The sequence below is a fragment of the Tamandua tetradactyla genome, chromosome 13, assembly GCF_023851605.1.
Source record: "Tamandua tetradactyla isolate mTamTet1 chromosome 13, mTamTet1.pri, whole genome shotgun sequence".
Taxonomy (NCBI): Eukaryota; Metazoa; Chordata; class Mammalia; order Pilosa; family Myrmecophagidae; genus Tamandua; species Tamandua tetradactyla.
The window spans coordinates 95,215,033-95,234,358 of NC_135339.1; the positions used below are offsets into that span (position 1 = coordinate 95,215,033).

Below are 19,326 nucleotides of genomic sequence, written 5' to 3' on the forward strand. Positions count from 1 at the left end.
CACATGCCTCCCTCGCTGTCAGGGCACATGTGCTCCGTGTGCACAGTGCCTGCTGTGCCTGCCCTGCCTGCCTGGGGAGCTCAGCCCAGAGCTGAGGCAGGGCCAGCACCCAACGTGCTGTGGCCAGTGTCCCTGCTGCATGCCTTATAAAGCGCTCTTTAATCCAGAAACAGAGTAGCATTAACTTCTTAAGTGCATGAATACAACAGACAGCCACTTTAATTAACTTCCAACCTTGGCTGCTGGACGGGAGACAAAATGGAATCCTGTGTGCAGTTCTCTTGCAGGCAGGCAGCCTCGTGGGGGCTTGGTGGTGACAGGCCAGATGAGGGGACACCTCCGGGCCCTTATTTCATGCTTAGCCCTAGAGTCTGGAACTGGAAATCCAGTGCTTTGCAGACACGTCATTGTTCATGTGAGACCATGCCTGGACTCTTGAGAAGCGGTCAGCCCTTGCACAGGGCCAGGCCAACAGCCTGTCCTATCTGCTCCCTCATGGACACTGCACTGTAGCCCCAAGTGCAATGGAACTAGCTGTCCCTGAGTTTATGATACGGGAAAAGATCAATGAAGTTCTACATTGATTTAAACAGAAGCTCTGCTTCATTTATTATTGCTTGTAATCTAATGAGTTTAATAACAACTTTGATTTATTATTCAACCTATTAAGTTGTTTTCAAGTAAGGACTCTTAGGGCCTACCTTTGTGAAAGGGCTGTCCTTATTGGTCAGAAATGTGCTATTTTTGTGGAATTATGTCCAACCCTTGTGAAGAACCATGAGAGCTGCATTAGGCATACCCAAGAACCCGAGCAAGCAGCTTGCGCTTTGAGTAGGAACTGCTCAGCTCATTGTTTCTTGAGGCGCCACCCAGCCACCTCTTTCATTTAGCAGGAGTTGTTCCCATCACATCCCCTGCCCCCAGCCTTATGCCGAGGGGCTCCCATGAGCCAGACACAGCTCTGCCCTCCTAGAGCTGCCACTCCGCAACCGAAAACGGGCAGTGAAAAGGCCCCAGCAAGCAGCACTGCATGCAAGGCTGTGTGGGAGCCTCTGCTGGGAGCCATCAGGGAGGGCTGCTTGGGGGAGGAAGTTTCTGTAGAGAGCCGATGTGGGGGAAAGGACTGTTTTAGAAGGAAGTGAAGAGGAAGCTGACCAAGGAGAGAACCGCGTGGGTCATCGCTGGCGAGGGGAAGAGCCCAGCCTTCCCAGGGGCCTGGAGTGGCCAGAGCTCTGCAGCAGGAGGATGTGCCGCAGCCGGCTGGAAAGGGTGACTGTGTGGGGCTGGGTGTGGGGAAGGCTGTGGGCTGAGGAGTGAGTGACGTGGTCATAGTTCATGTATTAAGGGGTTTCGGACAATGGTGGCTGCCCTAGCATGACGGCCGTGGGAACACAAGAGTGGAAAGTGAGTGATAGTTGTGGCTCCATAGTCGATACAGTTGGCTGATGGAGTAGGTGTTCGGGGAGGGACACGGTGGGGGAAAGGAGCTGGCGGAATCTGGTGAGGTCCCTGGTTTCCAGCGGGAGCGAGAGGAGGGCGGGCCAGGAGAGCAACGTGCTGGCTGGGGCGTGGCTTCTGTGCGTGGGGCATGTAGATACGTGGCAAGGGAAGTGGGCTCTTCGGGCCTGGCAGCCAGGAATGTCATGTGCGTCTGGTCTTGAGCAGGGCTTGTACCAGGCTCTGGGCTGGGCCTGGGTGGGCTTTTCCTCCTGGGGGTGGAGTTGCTGGCAGGCAGCTACATACCCAGCTCTTGCCCACCAAGCCTGATGCAGCCATGCAGCCCTCCCTGCTGCCCTCAGGCGGTCCTGCTGGCCATGGGGTGGGGGCTGGGGTTCAGAGCCCCCAGAGGAGAGAACCTAAGGCACCATCCAGGCGTGGGGAGGGGTGGGCTTTATTTTTATTACTTCTCAATCACCAAGAGCCCCAGATAAATCACTCCCCAGGTGTGATTACACCCTACAGGTGTGATCAGAAGGTGCAGGACAGTGGCCTGTGCCGCCCAAGGGAACCCCTCCCATCTGAATCCTGTCTCCCCCCCAGCGCTGTCGCCCTGGCCCTCCCTGGCTGTGGTGGCCACACCCCTGGTCCCTGGTCCTGGCCACCAGTCCTGTCGATCCTGAGAGTCTGAGCATCTGTTATGGGGCAGGGTGGGTAGGAAGGTGGCCCAGCTCACTCCCAGACAGGTGTCTGCTGTTGGCCCTGTGGTACACACGGACTAACTGGGACTCCTGAGTCTTTTCTTTGCAGTGCACACGCAGCCTTGGAGCCCCCGCAAGCCATTTCTCTCCCCACCACATGCTCTGTCCTGTCCCCGCAGTGGCAACTTTTCCTTGCCACACTGCAGCTGTTGGGTCCACACAGGGCCCTCTGCTCCCACACTCCCACATTCCCACTGCTGAAGTGCAGGATCCCTCGGAAAGGACCACAGTTGGGCCTGTGCTTCTTTCTGGTCTTGTGAATTGAAGGAGGGCTGCGTCCTTGTGGAACAGTCTACCCTGCACTTGGAGGTCAGACCCCACCCAGTGGTGGTGTGGGTCAGCCAGTCTTTTCCCAGGGCCGGTGGACAGGGGCACAGTACATATCCCCGCTTTGCTGTCACACGTGAGCAGCTCGTGGGCCTTCCTCTTTCGCAGCCTCTGGAATAGAGGTGGATTCCTCTGTGCCCTTGCTCTAATCTGAGTTGGGTTTTAGGAATTCTCTGTGCTCACGGGAAAGCAAGGCCGGATGCAGGAGGCCACCAGGTTAATGATATGTACTTTGGCTGCTGAACCTAATTGTGGAAATGATGAATTACTGGCGTCTGATTTGTTTGCAAATAAAAAGTGATGGAGGCGTTTCCAAGGAGTAGCTCTGAGCTCCTTCTCAATCAGCCTCGGCCTGATTTGGCCGGGCACAGCCGCGATGCAAATATGTGCTTTGTGATTACCGTGTTTGCAGGGACAGTGTCGTTTCTGTCCCAGGGTGCTGGACATGGCTGTTCCCTTGATTGTTTGAAGTCTGCTGTGTTTGCGAAGTGGGATTGCTGCTGTCAGGTGCAACTCTCCCCGAATCGGCTCGGTGGCATGGCCGGGCCATTTATCACAGGGCCGAGAGCTGTTGCTGTCTCCAGGTGGCCCTGGTACAGCTCCCGGACAGCCCGTGATAAGCAGGTTTTTTCCCACCTGTCCACGCGGGTGCTGCTTCCTGCTGCCCAGGAGGGTGTGGCCAGCTGTGCTCAGGCCTTGCCGTCTCTCGCACTCTGCCAGTTTCCATATTAAAATCGCAAGGTATGAGTCTCCTGGGCAGGGCGTGCAGCTCTGGTTCCGGTTTGTTCTCAGCTACTCTCAGTGCCCTGGGAGTGGTTCCGTGGGTGGACTTTGCTGGGTCTGCCCTGGCTGCTCACTCAGGCTGGCTCCCGAGGCGGGCTCTTCTCCCGGGCTCCAGAAACTACCCGCGTATGCTCACTCGTTTTGCTCATAGAGAATTAGCAAGCCCTTGGACAGGCAGGTTTACAGATATGAAAACATACTTTTAATTATTTTAGCAAAACAGGCAAGTTGTCAATATTCTCAGACCTGCCAGCCCGGCTGCATCTTGTCCTGTGGTCAGGGGCCTCCCACCCACAGGAGTTGGCCCGGGCTGCCCTTCGAGCAAGTGGGCTTCAACGCTGACTGCAAATGCACTTCAGGGGTGATTACAGAGTTTCTGACTCAAGAGTACAGTGCCAAAGCTTGCGTTGGCAACTTGTTTGCAACTTATTTATTGTAAACTTCATATCTTATTGGCTTTTTCACGTTTAGTGAGTTAGCATTTTTAATGTTTGCAGTGACATTTATCTACTTAAACTGTTTGAGTACTTTCTTTATCTGAAACAAATAAGAATATATCCTTAATTTTAAAGGACTCACGTCGTGGGAGTGGCTGCTGGATGCATCCCTGAGTTGTGGTCTGAGGCTGGGGGCTGGGGGACTGCCTTCCCCTGTCAGACAGAGCCCTCAGCCTAGACACATGAGAACTTAAAACATGCTGAGCCAGGCGTCCCACTGTGGAGCCCATGTGGTGTTTTCTGAGACAGAAGTTAGCTCCTCCGAGTCCTTCATAGTTTAATCAGTAATCCCTAAAATAGGCTCACTTTCCATCTCACTTTCACATGGCCGTCGTTCCGCCTGCTTGTGCCATCACATCTCTGTGTTCATATGCGGGGCTGATGAATGAATGACCACAGGTGAGTGGTGTACTGAACCAGGCTGGTGCCGACACCTAAGAAATGGCTCAGCGAAACAGTACTCCTTCTGGAAAAGAACTTTGGTGGCGCTGCTTGCCCGGTCCCGTCGGTACCCTGTGAGGGCGTGCGAGGGCCACGAACTCGTGGGTGGATCACAGCCCTGGGGAACACTGAGTGAGACCCCACCCTGGTCGGCTTCCCTGCTCCTCAGGATAGGTTGTGGGATTTGAAGAGCGTTTTCTCTAGTTATGTTGCCAGACTGTGTTTTCAGTAAAAATATTTAAGGACACAAAAGCGTGGGAGCTGAAACTAGCATTTCCAGGAAGCAGAGATGTGCCTTCTCTGCCACGTGGTCATTTGCCAACCCTTCTGGTCAGGGTCCTGCAGGTGCTGTGACCAGGGCTGGGCCTCAGTTATCAAGGACAGTGGACATGCCTTGCTTCCTGGGGGCTGCATCTTGGGGGGAGACTGGCACTAGGCAGGTGCTACAGCCTGTTATGACTGGGTCACCTGGGAGAAAACGAGGGGCAGGAGGGGCTGGGACCTAGCAGGCCAGACTCACCCCACGTGTCCACAGGCCCAGGAGATGCCCCCCTCCTCTGCTACCCCAGGCGTCCATGTGCCCACCGCAGCCTCCTGCCCTGCCTGTTCAGCCCTCACCTCATAGCCCCCAGGGGCCTTTTGAGAACCTTGGCCTGTTTGTTTCCCCCAAACTCCAGGGGCTGAGCAGGGGCTACAGAAAGCACTGGGGTCGCTCAAGACATTGGCTTAGACGTGGACAGAGGCCCCTGGCTTCCTGGCCCCATCTCGGGTGGCAGTGTGGGAGTCGGTGCCAGTGCCCAGGAGGCACAGCAGGTCTCACGAGTCTGGGGGTGGCGTGGCGCAGTGCCAGCAGCCCTCTTTCAGACGGCTCTGTCCAAACCGAGAGCCCTTCCAGGGCAACCTCCGCCTCCGTGCCTCATGCTGCCAGCCAGCCTTCTCCCTCCCTCGGCACCGGGCACCGCACCGATGCCAGGACAGCAGGACTCACATCCTTGTCTGTAGCGTCATGTTCACCTGGTGCAGGTCACAGACACGAAGACTCACCTGATTCTGACAAGCATAGCTGGTTTTGTAACCACACAATCGAGTTATAGGAAAAGCTTCCCCATGCCCCTCCATCAGGGCCACCAGCTCCAGCAAGTGGTAGCACAAGGCCCCGTGAGCCCTCACTGCACATGGACACCGTGCTGGTCTTCGGGGAACCCTGCCCTGCCGCCGCCCTCATGTGCTGAGCCCCCGTGGGGTTTGCTCCCTAGTGTCCCGGGCTGTGCCCGGCACCCAGCAGACAGGTGAAGAGCTGGTTTGCAGAAATGCAGGGTTTCTTACCACTGATGCATCGCCATTGAGCCCGGTGTGGCTCCCGTGGGGAGTGGAGTCTCCTCTCAGGCAGCACAATCAGGCCAGGGCCAGAGGCGGGCAAGGGCTGAGGAGGTGGGACCAGCCAGGGCACCCCAGCTCCCTCCTGACAACTACCTGTGGACTTGGCAGCCCGCCACTGCTGACGGCCTGCGAGGAGCTGCAGGGCGGGGCTGGGGGCAGCACCTGTGGCCGGGCCCAGGACCTGCACCTAGCCCTCGGCCTGCAACTGCCTGCACTTGGCCCACAGCCCGACCTACCCCATGCAGCATCCAGAGCCACCCTGGCCGTTCTGAATCCAGCTTCTCACTGCTTTCTCCTTTGCTCCACAGGCACTAGGAAGCTTTTATTTTCTTCACGAATCCTTAAAAAACATCTACCAGTTTGACTTTAAAGGTAAGAGTCCATGCTGCCCTCCGCCTTCTGGGGCTTCCTATGTCACCGTGTCCCCCCACCGTCTCCTTGCCACCCTGGCCTCTGGAGGGCTGATGCCAACTGGCCCTGCTACTGCCCGGTGGGGCCCCGTGGATGCTCACAGCCTGGAGTCTCGTGCTGGCCTGGCCTCTGGCTTGTCTTGGGCAGGAGCTGCCGACAAGCACTGGCCACCCTGACCGCCTGCCCCTGCCCTCCAGCTCCCGGGGCCAGGCTCAGGCAGGTGCCTCTGGCCTCCTGCACAGCAGAATTGAGAGGAGTGTGTTCGCCCTCTGTGCTGCTGTCAGATGTGAGGAAATGAAAAGCAGAATGGAACATTCTCACGTCATAAAAAACAATATACGAGAGCACATCTGTGGCAGGGAAGTGTTCTCCCCACGTGATGGGCAGGCAGTTCAGCAACTGGAGCTGGTGGTGCCCGCTTCTCCCTCCATGCCTGCTGGCTGCCGGTCACCTACAAGGCCCCCGCGCCTCTCTGTGACATGCCCACGCACATGGCAGTGTCTATTTTCTCCCCTGGGTGCCGTTGACTGCTTCATGGCTTCTCCTTCCTTGAACAGCTCCCTTGACTTTTAGGACCACAAGCATCCTGGGTTCAGGACCCCCCTCAGTCTGGGCCCAGTGTAGCTGATAGCGTCTTCCCAGGTCCTGTTTACAAGTGGGAGCAGGCGCTGGGACCTGAGAGGTTGGGGCCTATGTGGGGGCGTGTCCCAGTCCCGACAGGCTGCCCCGCCCTGAGAAGCTGGGTGCTCCTGGGGCCACGACACCCCTCACGCCCATCTCAGGGACGCAGATTTCACCTCGCCAGCTTGGCAGGAGCCTGGCATGCAGGTGTGCTGCAGAGTCGCTGCGCCCTTCCGCTCTGCACTCCCTGTTTGTGCTGTGGGGCTCTTCACTCCACTTAGGCCACTCAGCCAAAGCACATTAATTTGAAATGTCGTTAAAGTTGTAATAACTGTGGAGAGCAACTAATTATGTCAATTTGTCCAGATTCATTAGTTTTGTTCACTCGGGAGACAGATTGCCTCTTAAGGAATTGAGAAGCAGGGTCTTCCCTAAATTGCTGGAGCAGCAGTTCCGTCAGCATTGGGTGAGGAGTCTGGCAGCGGGACTGTTTCTCCCATGTCTGCCGTCTAGGGCGCCTCAGCTGTATTAACACGCGGCCCTGGCCCCCCCTGCAGCTACCTGGTGGGGCCTGGAGGCAAGAGGCTGTGCCTCCTGTTGTCCCCCCTCCCCGCCGACTCCCCAGTGCGCCCTTGGCAATGGGGGCCAGGGAGACTCAGACCCCGTCCTCTCCAAATAGATAGACCTGGCAGCACGGGAGGTTTTGGTTCCCAGGCGGTGTCCTCAGAGGTCCAGGGGGGCGCGGGGCATGTGTCCTCAGAGCTCCAGGGTGGGGGCATGTGGCCTCAGAGCTCCTGGGGAATGGGGTGCATCCTCGGCGCTCCTTGAGTAGGTGTGTTCTGTGTCCTCATTGCTGGGGGAAGGAAATGTGCCCTCTGAGCTTCTGGGCGGGAGCGTGTCCTGTGTCCTCATTGCTCCTAGGGGAGGTGGCAGGAATATGTCTACAGAGCTCCTTGAAGGGCTGGCTTCAGCTGTGGGGACTGTCACGTAGCATGCGGTGCTGCAGCCTGGCCGCGCACGGGCTGGCATGCGGGGCATGAGGGTGTGCACCCCCAGGATGAGCGCCCCGTACCCGCACCTTCCGGGTACAAAAGGGTGTCATCCAGCAGCATCGGGGCTGTCGAGGCCTGCCCTGGTGCCCCCGACCCCCAGCGGGCCCATCCCCATTCAAGTGTGAAGGGCCTCTCAGGACCAGCATCCAAGTTACACATCCCTGAATCGTCTCGGGTCCCCTCCGTGCTGGAGGGGCAGGCCCCGGGGAGCCCCAGGCCTGGTGGCCACAGCCCTGCCTCGCCGGACCTCTGCATGTCACATCTCGCCATGAGCCCTGTCCCGGCCAGGGTGGCCCAGAGGCCCAGGGCCACAGGCTATCCCTGCTCAGATGGCATCAGTGTGTGTGCCTGGCTCCCTTGGCCCAGGGTGGTGTGCAGGGACCAGCACAGCTCAGGCCCTCATGGTGCTGCTCCCCTGCCTACAAGCTGCAGGCACACACTTGGGCCAGGCTGCCCTGTGGCAGCCCCACCTTGTCCTCTCCTGCAGAGCTGCTCCCAAGGGTCTCCTTTGCAGCCCAGACTTAGTCCACTGGCTCTGGGCCCAGGGCCTGGTGGAGGATCAGGGCAGGGGCCCCTCGGTGTGGCCCCACTTACCACACTTTCTCCCAGCAGGCCTGTGTGCTGCCCCGGCCACCAGTGCCACATTGCCTGGGGAGGCCCGCGACCGGCAGGCTGTCCAGGGCTCAGCAGTAGCTGGAGGGACAGGTGGAGAGTGGATTCAGGTGTCTGCTTATTGCACACCAGCTGTGGGCATGGGGTGCCCTCCCATAATCAGGAACACCCCGGCTCTGGGTCGTAGCCCCTGCCCACAGGGAGTGTTTGCCCAGGAGGGAGGTGGGGGCAACTGGAGAACCAGGCTTGAGCACTCCCTGTACCCGTGTCTTCTCTCCACCGCACATAAAAATCCTCTTCCCTGGAACATGAGTGATGTTGGCGGGACGTGAAGAAGAATCGATGTTGTTAAATAAATTCATATTAAGATATGAGTGAATGGTAATTCCACAAGCCTCCTAAATATACCCGTGGTTTTAGAAAGGAAGCCAATTAACCCCTGTAAATCTCCAGGCCGGACGGTCCTGGAGGTAATGAAGTGGAGTGTCAAATTCCAGGGCATCGGGATGGGAATTTATGGGCCACGACACATCCAGCACGAGCAGCTGACCTGCTGGGGTCTGCCTGGCGCCTCGGCTCCCTGCACGTTCCTGCGTGGGGGTTGGCTGGGCCCCTGCTGGACGAGCCATCGGTGGGGCAGAGGCTCCAGGGCGGCCCCAGCTGCCAGGTGAGGCAGGGTTATGAAGCAATTCACATCACTCCCCCATCTTTTCCCAGCCAAGAAGTATAAAAAAGTCACCGGCAAAGAAATCTACTCAGACACATTGGAGAGCACACCCATGCTGGAAAAGGAGAAGTTTCCGCAGGACTATTTCCCTGAGGTACGTGCTGAGCTGGCCGTTGGCTTTCTCACTCACACATTTCGGTTTTCACAGGGACCAAGTCAGAACAGGGATTTAGGGTCTGTGGCTTTCACATTTCCCTGCTAAATGCTCAAACCCTGACCAGCTTCATCTGATTTTGTCTTTCCTGGTGGTTCTAGGAATTCTGCAGGTTGAGATGGATTTTACGGGGAAGGGCAGAGAATCTGTGACATTTAGCGTTGCATCAGTCAATCTCTTTTCCAAGCAAAGGAACTTTCCCTGAAAGATGTAGAAAAATACTGCCGGGTCAGGGTGTGCCTGGCTCTCCTTGCAGATGTGCTGGCAAGGGGCAGTTTGGGCATGTGGCCATGCTGTGACGGGTCTGTCTTTCCCAGGGCATGCTGGGCAGGTGAAGCGGGCTCAGGTCCGTGGGGGCTGCGTGTGCCCAGGGCCGGCGGCTTGCCCCACAGCGCCTGGCCTGCTCGTGGCACAGAAATTCAAGGGAGGGGCAGTTACTCGCATCCTGGTCTTCAGAGAATTGCTCTTGAAATGCAGATGCATTTATTTTGTTTTCTTAATGTGAGTGTTTATCATGTGAGTGTGTGTGTTATTTTTACACAATTCTGCACTTTGTGCCTGATGTGTACTTGTAGTTTTCATTTGCATTTTGGGGGCTCCTAACCCTGGATGTTTAATGTGTTTATCTGGAATTTATTGCTGACCCTTGGATCATCTCTTAAATCCTCTTAGGACTTGAAAGCTGTGACTGAAAGCATTGTGAGGTGCTGAAATTAGAGAAGTGAAGGCCTGTGGCCTATAGGTTGTATTTACACGTCCAACGCATCACACCCTTCCCGTGGCCAGGGTTGATACCCGCTTGGCCCCAAGAAGGATGGCCTGTCCCAGTTCTCCTTCCGGGGCCGCTCCTCGCAGGCCTCCAGCCTGCCTGTCCCAGGAGTGATGGCCACAAGGCCACAGCTTCATTCACGTCGTGGCCTTGAGTGAGGCCCTGTGGCAGCCTGTGAAGGATGGGGCACACTTGTCGTCTGGGGCTGAACCTCCTTGTCCATTGTCCCTCGGAGCCAAGGACAAGGGATCAGCAGCTGCCTCCTGCTCCAGCTGGGCCGGGCCCGCTCCCCCTCCTTGGTGCCCATGCTGCCTCCTCTGCACAAAAGCGCCCAAGAGGGAGGAGACAGGCAGCACAGCTCATTTGGCCTCGCCACCTTGCCTGTCCTTGAAGGTGAGCCTGGCTTGCTGCCCCATGCTGCTTGCCAGAGAAGCGGTCAGATCCGGCTTGGCGGTAGCCGGTGGTGGGCCCAAGCCTAAGGAGACAGAAGAAAGCCCACAAGCCTCAAGTGCAGAGGGCACACACTCAAGGGCGTGGGCTCAGTGAGGTGACCCAGCGGGCACTGGGGTGCCACAGGTGGGGGGTCTTCTCCCAGAGTGTGGCATCAAAACCGCAAGGTGAGCCAATTTAAAACGAGGCCCCCTTGGGCAGTTTGGGGTCCAAAGCCCTAAACTGGTCCAAGGGAAGAGGCGCTGATGTTCGGAAATCTTCTCAAATGGGGTTTTACAGTGCCCCAAGCTGCCTCTCAGCCCCCACCCTCCTCACTCAACACACCCCCCGGCCCTCCCGGCCTCCCGCCCCCGAGCTCCAGGAATTGGGGTGTTGCCCTCAATGGCCTGGGAAGGTAGGGTTCTCTCCCTGCACCCTGGCAGCTGGCACTCTGGACACACCCCAGCCCCCCGGCACAGCACACCTGTGGTGGCCCTGTTGCTGGATGGTGGTGATGCCCTCCCTAGGGGCCGCCGTCCTCTGCACAGCCTGAGAGCTGAGGCCACCCTATCCCAGCGCCTCCCCTGGGGCTGCGGGCACCTCCTTCACTGCCTCTCGGCCCTGGCACCTGGACCTGGGCCTCTGCTGCCTCCACGGCATCATGCACCCTCTGGATGCTGAGAGTTGCGAGGAGCTTATGACATGAGATTGTGACATCAGTGGGGTAGCTTTCTAACTTTCTCCTGACCTTGCTGTATACAGCTGAAAATTAGTCAAACGCCCTGACGTCCTTTTCTTCCCTCAGTTGAAGTTCTAGGAAAGCTTGCGTGAGAGTAGGTGGATCAGGGGCCCAGCCCCTCTGCCCTCCCTGCCTGGGGACTCGCCTGGGCCTACCAGGCTGCGTCCCCTGGAAAGCGCTCCCATGAGGCCCTAGAGGGGAGGCAGATCTGCGGGTGGGGGTGGTCAGCACATGCAGAAGCCCGTTGGCCAAGGGTGAGCAAGCGACATTCACTCCAAAACCCATGCTCTCACCCCAGGCCCTATGGTCCCCACAAGGACCATCAGCTTCCTCTGAGGTGCTGCAGGCTAACAGGTGAGTGAGAAATGTGCAACCAGGTGTGGGTGCTGCTTGGCAGGTAGCCAGGTATAGATGGATGACCAGGACAAGTGACCAGGGTGGATGACAGGGTGGGTGGGTGACCAGGACAGGTGATGGGAGGGTGGGTGTCTAGGGTAGGCGAGTAACCAGGGAAGGCAGGTGACAAGGGTGGGTGACCAGAAAGGGTAGGTGTCCAGAGTGGGCAAGTGACAGGAGGGTGGGTATCCAGGTTGAATGGGTGAGCAGGCAGATGACCAGGGCGAGTGGCCTGTGTCATTGTGTCCGCAGATGGTAGAGAGAAGGGAGAGCTGCCCATTGCTCCTGCAAGAAGAAAGAGGTCCAGGGTACTGTGGGCCACACCTGGCCGTGTCCTGGGAGGTGGTGCGGCTCTCCCTGCCGGGTCACTGGCCTGCCAGGCAATAGCTGGTGCCTGGTGTGAGGTGCTCTTGTCCCTTTCTGCGGCCATCACTGTGACCTTGCTGGACGTGGGTGCTGCCACGTGGCATGCTTCGCCTCCGGCTGTCGTCCTGGACCCTGCACTCTCAGGACCTGCAGGCACGCAGACCGATGTACATGGCGTCATCTGGCTTTCTTTATATCCTAGTGAAGCAATGGAAGGCAGACCTTTAAGAAAATGCCTAGCATTTTGTCAATAATGGTGTCATTTTTGAACGCACAGAACTTCACAATTCATAACCCCTAATGTGCTTTGCTGAGGGATGGGATTCTATTTAGTGGGGGTGCCTCTGGGTGCCTGCTCGTGCCCCGGGGTGGGGCGGCTGCTGGCAGCCTCTGGTGCTGCACCCTCTCCACCTTCCTGCCTCGATGCTGAGCCCTCCGCTGTAGTTGAAGATACTTGGTGGAAGGAGTTGGTTGAAGACTGCTTTCTTTCCTTTATTGCCGTTACTTAAGAATAATCTTAAATGTGATTACAATGATGGAGACATAATGCAACCCCAAATAATCACAGCCACCGCGTGCAAAACTCACAAATAATCACAGCCATCGCGTGCAAAACTCACAAATAATCACAGCCATTGCGTGCAAAACTCACAAATGATCACAGCCCCCACGTGCAAAACTCACAAATAATCACAGCCACCGTGTGCAAAACTCAATCACAGCTACCGCGTGCAAAACTCACAAGCCTCCCCTGTGGATTCGTGGGCGCTTTGGACTCCATGTGCACTTCGGATGCTGCCTCTGGGAGAGGCATTCCTGGTGGTGCGAGGCCGTTTGTAAAAGGCAGATTTGTGTGGCGACCAGGGCCAAGCCCGCTCTCCTCTTGCCCGTGGTGAGAAATTGGTGTTTGTCATAGATCACGGGCGCTGCTCCTCTCCTGTGAAAGATGAATTAATTCCACTAATGCGCCAGAGCGGCCCTTTCATGGGAAGGCTGTGTGCTGATAACCTTCCCGCAGCCCCTCTTTTCTCAATGCTGATTTATGTTGTCCTTTAGTAGATGAAACTGCCTGTATTTGCAATCCATCTGCTGGCTAAAGGAATCTATTAACAGGGGTCCGTGAGAGACTTAATATTGCGAGGTGAAGGATGTGTGTCCTCTCCCGAGCTGTGACGTCATTTTTACCTTGTGGTGGTGACCTTTCTAGTTGGGGGCCCCGTCCCCAAGCAGTGTAGCTGGAGGCCTCTGCCAGGTCACTGTCCATGAGCGCCCAGAGGCCTGGATGGAGGGCTCAGGGCGTTCTTGGTAGCAGCATCGTTTCAGAGTATATGCTGGAGGGCACAGGCCAGCCAAGCATTTGAGGAGCCTGGGGCTCACCCACACGCCCACTCCGCTCCCCCCACCACTCCAGAGCAGCAGCTGTGGCTTTTGACCTGCGTCTAGAACCTCTGTGGGTCCTTCTGTAGGTACCAAGCCCAGTGGAGGCTCCAGTAACTCCTGCTGCATATGCTTCCCTGTCGTGTACACAGAGGGAGAGCATTGTGTGTGCATGCTCATGTGTGTGACGTATATGTGTGCTGGTGTGCATGTGCATGTGTGCAAGTGCACGTGAGTGCATGCGTGTGCATCTGTGTGCTGTATGGTGTGTGCACACATTTACTGTATGGCGTGTGTGTGAGTGTACATGTGTATTGGAAGGAGGGTTTATGGGGTGAGCTGCACCAGAGGGTAGCCTCGGGAAGAGAGAGGCCATCTCTGCCAGTGACTTTCGGGTGCCCATTCTCCCTCCACTGCCCTGCATCGGCCCAGGCTCCGTTCTCCAAGTGCTCAGGGCCTGGCCGGCAGGGAAGCTCAGGGGTCCAAGAAAGGGAACTCAAAGCTAGGAGTTCAGAAAATGGGTTCATTATGTTTCTTTCTCCAAGGAGCCAGTGGTCTCGGGCAGATTCGGGTCTTTGGGCCTTGGTTACCTCCCAGTTCCTCCATCAGGGGAGGGGTGGGTACAGGGCATGCCTTTAGCACCTGCTCCAGAAGGAAGGACCTGAGGTGCAGCTCTGCCTGACCAGAGCCATGGGGGCAGAATACAGTTCTTTCCCTCTTCTGTAGAAGTAAATACAGCCACAGTCTACAAAAGTATCAGAATTTCATGGGTTATGGCATCTGTCTGTCACACTTTCAAGTTATGTGGAAATGCAGTCAAATATAAACTCATAATTACAACCATGAGCTCATCTCTAAAGGAATGCATTTTCTCCTTGGGATGGACAGCACCTTCCTGACCAAGAGGGAGAAAAGAAGAGTAACAAAGTTACAACGGGCATCAGAGGCCTAGAGAGACCAAGCGGAGCCAAGAGGCTATTCTGGAGGCTGCTCTGAGTCAGAGCTGATTGCCAAGGCTTGTTCTGATCCCCAAGGACAGCGCTCCTGTTGACTCCTAAGGACACCCAGGGCTCCAGCTGAGACTCTAAAGGTCTCATGCACTCTTTCTGCTTTCCTGGAACCTAAAACTCCCAGAGGGTTCCTAGGCCAGATGAATCCTGAAACCTGGAGGGACCAGCCTCTCCAGAATTATCAACTAATTTCATCCCCATCCTTTAGTGTGGACACCCCTTCTCCACATGAAAAGTCAAAATGAGCATTGCCTAAAGATCCCTATGGATTGGGAGAAGGATCAAAGGAGGAGAAGCTATAAGAGAAAATCGGATTTAACAAATGGGTATGGCTGCTGAATCACTTTAATTGTATTTCTTCCGGCCTCCAGTGTTGTGGAGCAGCTAGAAGGAAAAGGCTGAGATGGTGGAATGGTAGCCCATGACAAACTCTGGAGTCTGTTCTGTAGCTGCTTGTTGAAGTATACTTTGAAGATTATTGCTTTTTCTTTCTTTTCTTTGTATGTATATTTCACAATAAAAAAATTTTAAGAAAAAACAAAACGAAAAGGTATATTTTTTACAGATATTTAATCAAAACTTTTGGTTATGATGTTACACTGTTAAATTTTCTGAGATTCATTTGCAATTTTGTTAAAAAGTCTCACACTAGTTAGACTTCTAGAATTGCAGTTAGTATAATTTTTATATTACACAAAAATAGCATTGTGTCCTATTTTATTTGTTCATTCTATTAATAAATATTGAAAATAACCCATCATCATTAGGAAAATTTAATTAAAAAAACAAGATATACGTGCAGGTACAAGTATTCAAGACCTATATGCACACATATTTGCATGCCCATGCCTGTGCATGTACACATATTATTAGTACCAGGTAGTTGATGAAAACTGAAAGGAAGGAATAAATTTTTTGATATAAAAATTTCTTCCAATTTCAATAGAAGTAAAACAATTGCACTGACCACTGTGTTAATTGCTGGGTAGGAAGTCCAAGTGACTTCCACCTGAGGCATCAGCTGTGCACGTCGCAACTTGGGGCTCTGGTTCTGGGAGGGTGAGTGTGTCCCTACATCCATCGTGGGCTCCACTGCTGCTCTGGAGAGACCCCTGTAGAAGTGTGGGGAGGCGCGAGTGTGGTACTTGGCTGTGTGGGAGACACGTGATACAGGGCAGCATAGGGCCCACATATACTGGACAGCGTGGGGCATGTGTGTGATAGAGGACAGTGTGGGAGATGTGTGTGATACAGGGCAGCATGGGGCACGTGTGTGATACAGGGTAGTGTGGGAGACGTGTGATACAGAGTGATGTGGGGCACATGTGTGATACAGGGCAGCATGGGAGATGTGATACAGGGCGGCGTGGGGCACACATGTGATATAGGGTGGTGTGGGACCCATGTGTGATGCAGGGCAGTGTGCAGCACACATGTGATATAGGGTGGCATGGGGCACATGTTTGATACAGGGCAAAATGGGGCCCATGTATGATACAGGGCGGTGTGGGGCCCATGTGTGATACAGGGCGGTGTGGGGCCCACATGTGATACAGGGCAGCATGGGCCACACGTGATATAGGGTGGCGTGGGGCACATGTGTGATACAGGGCAGAGTGGGGCACATGTGTGATACAGGGCAGTGTGGGGCCCATGTGTGATACAGGGCGGTGTGGGGCCCACATGTGATACAGGGCAGTGTGGAGCACGTGTGTGATACAGGGCGGTGTGGAGCATGTGTGTGATACAGGGCGGTGTGGGGCACATGTGTGATACAGGGCGGTGTGGGGCACATGTGTGATACAGGGCGGTGTGGGGCCCACATGTGATACAGGGCAGCATGGGCCACACGTGATATAGGGTGGCGTGGGGCACATGTGTGATACAGGGCAGAGTGGGGCACATGTGTGATACAGGGCAGTGTGGGGCACATGTGTGATACAGGGCAGTGTGGGGCACATGTGTGATACAGGGCAGTGTGGGGCCCATGTGTGATACAGGGCAGTGTGGGGTCCATGTGTGATACAGGGCGGTGTGGGGCCCATGTGTGATACAGGGCGGTGTGGGGCACGTGTGTGATACAGGGCAGTGTGGGGCACATGTGTGATACAGGGCGGTGTGGGGCACGTGTGTGATACAGGGCAGAGTGGGGCACGTGTGTGATACAGGGCGGTGTGGGGCACGTGTGTGATACAGGGCAGTGTGGGGCACATGTGTGATACAGGGCGGTGTGGGGCACATGTGTGATACAGGGCGGTGTGGGGCACGTGTGTGATACAGGGCGGTGTGGGGCCCATGTGTGATACAGGGCAGTGTGGGGCACATGTGTGATACAGGGCAGAGTGGGGCACGTGTGTGATACAGGGCGGTGTGGGGCACGTGTGTGATACAGGGCGGTGTGGAGCACGTGTGTGATACAGGGCGGTGTGGGGCACGTGTGTGATACAGGGCAGTGTGGAGCACGTGTGTGATACAGGGCGGTGTGGGGCACGTGTGTGATACAGGGCAGTGTGGGGCACATGTGTGATACAGGGCGGTGTGGGGCACGTGTGTGATACAGGGCAGAGTGGGGCACGTGTGTGATACAGGGCGGTGTGGGGCACGTGTGTGATACAGGGCAGTGTGGGGCACATGTGTGATACAGGGCGGTGTGGGGCACATGTGTGATACAGGGCGGTGTGGGGCACATGTGTGATACAGGGCAGTGTGGGGCCCATGTGTGATACAGGGCAGTGTGGGGCACATGTGTGATACAGGGCAGAGTGGGGCACGTGTGTGATACAGGGCGGTGTGGGGCACGTGTGTGATACAGGGCGGTGTGGAGCACGTGTGTGATACAGGGCGGTGTGGGGCACGTGTGTGATACAGGGCGGTGTGGAGCACATGTGTGATACAGGGCGGTGTGGGGCACATGTGTGATACAGGGCGGTGTGGGGCACATGTGTGATACAGGGCAGTGTGGGGCACATGTGTGATACAGGGCGGTGTGGGGCACATGTGTGATACAGGGCAGAGTGGGGCACGTGTGTGATACAGGGCGGTGTGGGGCACGTGTGTGATACAGGGCGGTGTGGAGCACGTGTGTGATACAGGGCGGTGTGGGGCACATGTGTGATACAGGGCGGTGTGGAGCACGTGTGTGATACAGGGCGGTGTGGGGCACATGTGTGATACAGGGCGGTGTGGAGCACGTGTGTGATACAGGGCAGTGTGGAGCACGTGTGTGATACAGGGCGGTGTGGGGCACATGTGTGATACAGGGCGGTGTGGAGCACATGTGTGATACAGGGCGGTGTGGGGCACATGTGTGATACAGGGCAGTGTGGGGCACATGTGTGATACAGGGCAGTGTGGGGCCCGTGTGTGATACAGGGCAGTGTGGGGCACATGTGTGATACAGGGCGGTGTGGAGCACGTGTGTGATACAGGGCGGTGTGGGGCACGTGTGTGATACAGGGCGGTGTGGAGCACGTGTGTGATACAGGGCGGTGTGGGGCACATGTGTGATACAGGGCGGTGTGGAGCACGTGTGTGATACAGGGCGGTGTGGGGCACATGTGTGATACAGGGCGGTGTGGAGCACATGTGTGATACAGGGCAGTGTGGGGCACATGTGTGATACAGGGCGGTGTGGAGCACGTGTGTGATACAGGGCGGTGTGGGGCACATGTGTGATACAGGGCGGTGTGGAGCACGTGTGTGATACAGGGCGGTGTGGGGCACATGTGTGATACAGGGCGGTGTGGAGCACGTGTGTGATACAGGGCAGTGTGGGGCACATGTGTGATACAGGGCGGTGTGGAGCACGTGTGTGATACAGGGCGGTGTGGGGCACATGTGTGATACAGGGCAGAGTGGGGCACATGTGTGATACAGGGCGGTGTGGGGCCCATGTGTGATACAGGGCAGTGTGGGGCCCATGTGTGATACAGGGCAACATGGGGTATGCCTATGATACAGGGTGATGTGGGAGACACGTGATGTGGATCAGTGTGAGACACGTGTAATACAGAGAGGTATAGGGTATGCTTGTGATATAGGGCAGCATGGGAGACATGATGTGGGGCAGTGTGAGAGACGTGATTTGGGGTGATGCATGCATGTGATGGGACGGTGTGAAGCACGTGTGTGATACCAGGTGGCATGGAGCATGCGTGTGATACAGGGCAGCATCTATGTGTGTGATCCTTGCTGCTTCCAAAGTGTTCTAGAATATCTTTATTTACTCCAACAAACATAAATCCAGGCAGACAAAGACCCACACCACACAACTTACATCTTCGAGGGGCAGGTGAGACCAGGGTTTCCAGGGCTCCCTGTGCACTCTGATGAGCAGATGGTGAGGAGCAGGGGGAGCTGTGGCTGTAATCTGGTGGGGGTGGGGGAAGGTCAGCCACTGGTCATTGAGAAAGCCATGCAGGTAGAGTGAACATGCGGGCATGAGAGCATTGGAAGGCAAGGGTTGGGCACGCTGCAGGTGAAGAGAATTTGGGCAGGAAGGTCAGGTCTTCATTTGGGGCCTGGTAACACTGAGTCTCTGCCAGCTCTGGGAGAGACGTCTGGGCTACAGACATGGATTTGGGGACAGCAGCAAGATGTTGTTTCAAGTCCATTGGTTGGGCTCTCTCAGAGGCAGGTGTGGACAGAGAAGACATGGGAACTAGAGGCCAGGAAAGAAACTGTTTCTGAGATTGGAGAGAAGTACTTCCTCCCAGGATGTGGCTTACCATCAGAAGGGGTGCTGGGTGAAGAGTGCCTTACAGGGCTAGGGTTCAGGGCTGACCTTCACACGCACAGTGCTTCAGGCAGGTGTGCCTGAGATGGGCTTAGGCAGTGGTGTTCCAGGGGCCTTGTCCTATAGGGTGCTGGGGTCCTAAGTCACAGTCCAACCAGGACAAGGACAAAGGAAGAGGAGGCTTAGTTTGGGGGCCCCTTGGTCACTCCACCCAGCACGCAGTGCCTCCTGCAGATGACATTTCTCCTAGAGAAGCTCCATCCATACCTCCCAGACCACACTGACCCTACAAAACTGTGTCC

The 19,326-nt window shown here is 56.0% G+C and overlaps 1 protein-coding gene and 1 long non-coding RNA gene across 3 annotated transcripts in view; one reads left to right on the top strand and one right to left on the bottom strand.

Annotated features, from left to right (window-relative positions):
• The window catches only part of INPP5A (inositol polyphosphate-5-phosphatase A), a 233,472-nt gene that overhangs the window by 141,241 nt on the left and 72,905 nt on the right, over positions 1-19,326 (top strand). For both annotated transcript variants that reach the window (XM_077126434.1, XM_077126433.1), the window contains 2 exons: positions 5,935-5,998; positions 9,040-9,143. In XM_077126434.1, coding sequence (XP_076982549.1) covers positions 5,935-5,998; positions 9,040-9,143 — 168 coding nt within the window. The remainder of the gene's footprint in view (positions 1-5,934; positions 5,999-9,039; positions 9,144-19,326) is intronic.
• LOC143654466 (uncharacterized) lies at positions 9,917-11,081 on the bottom strand. Its single transcript, XR_013161817.1, has 2 exons — positions 10,886-11,081; positions 9,917-10,447 (listed from the first exon to the last, which is right to left on the bottom strand). It is a non-coding gene; the product is annotated as an uncharacterized LOC143654466 (long non-coding RNA).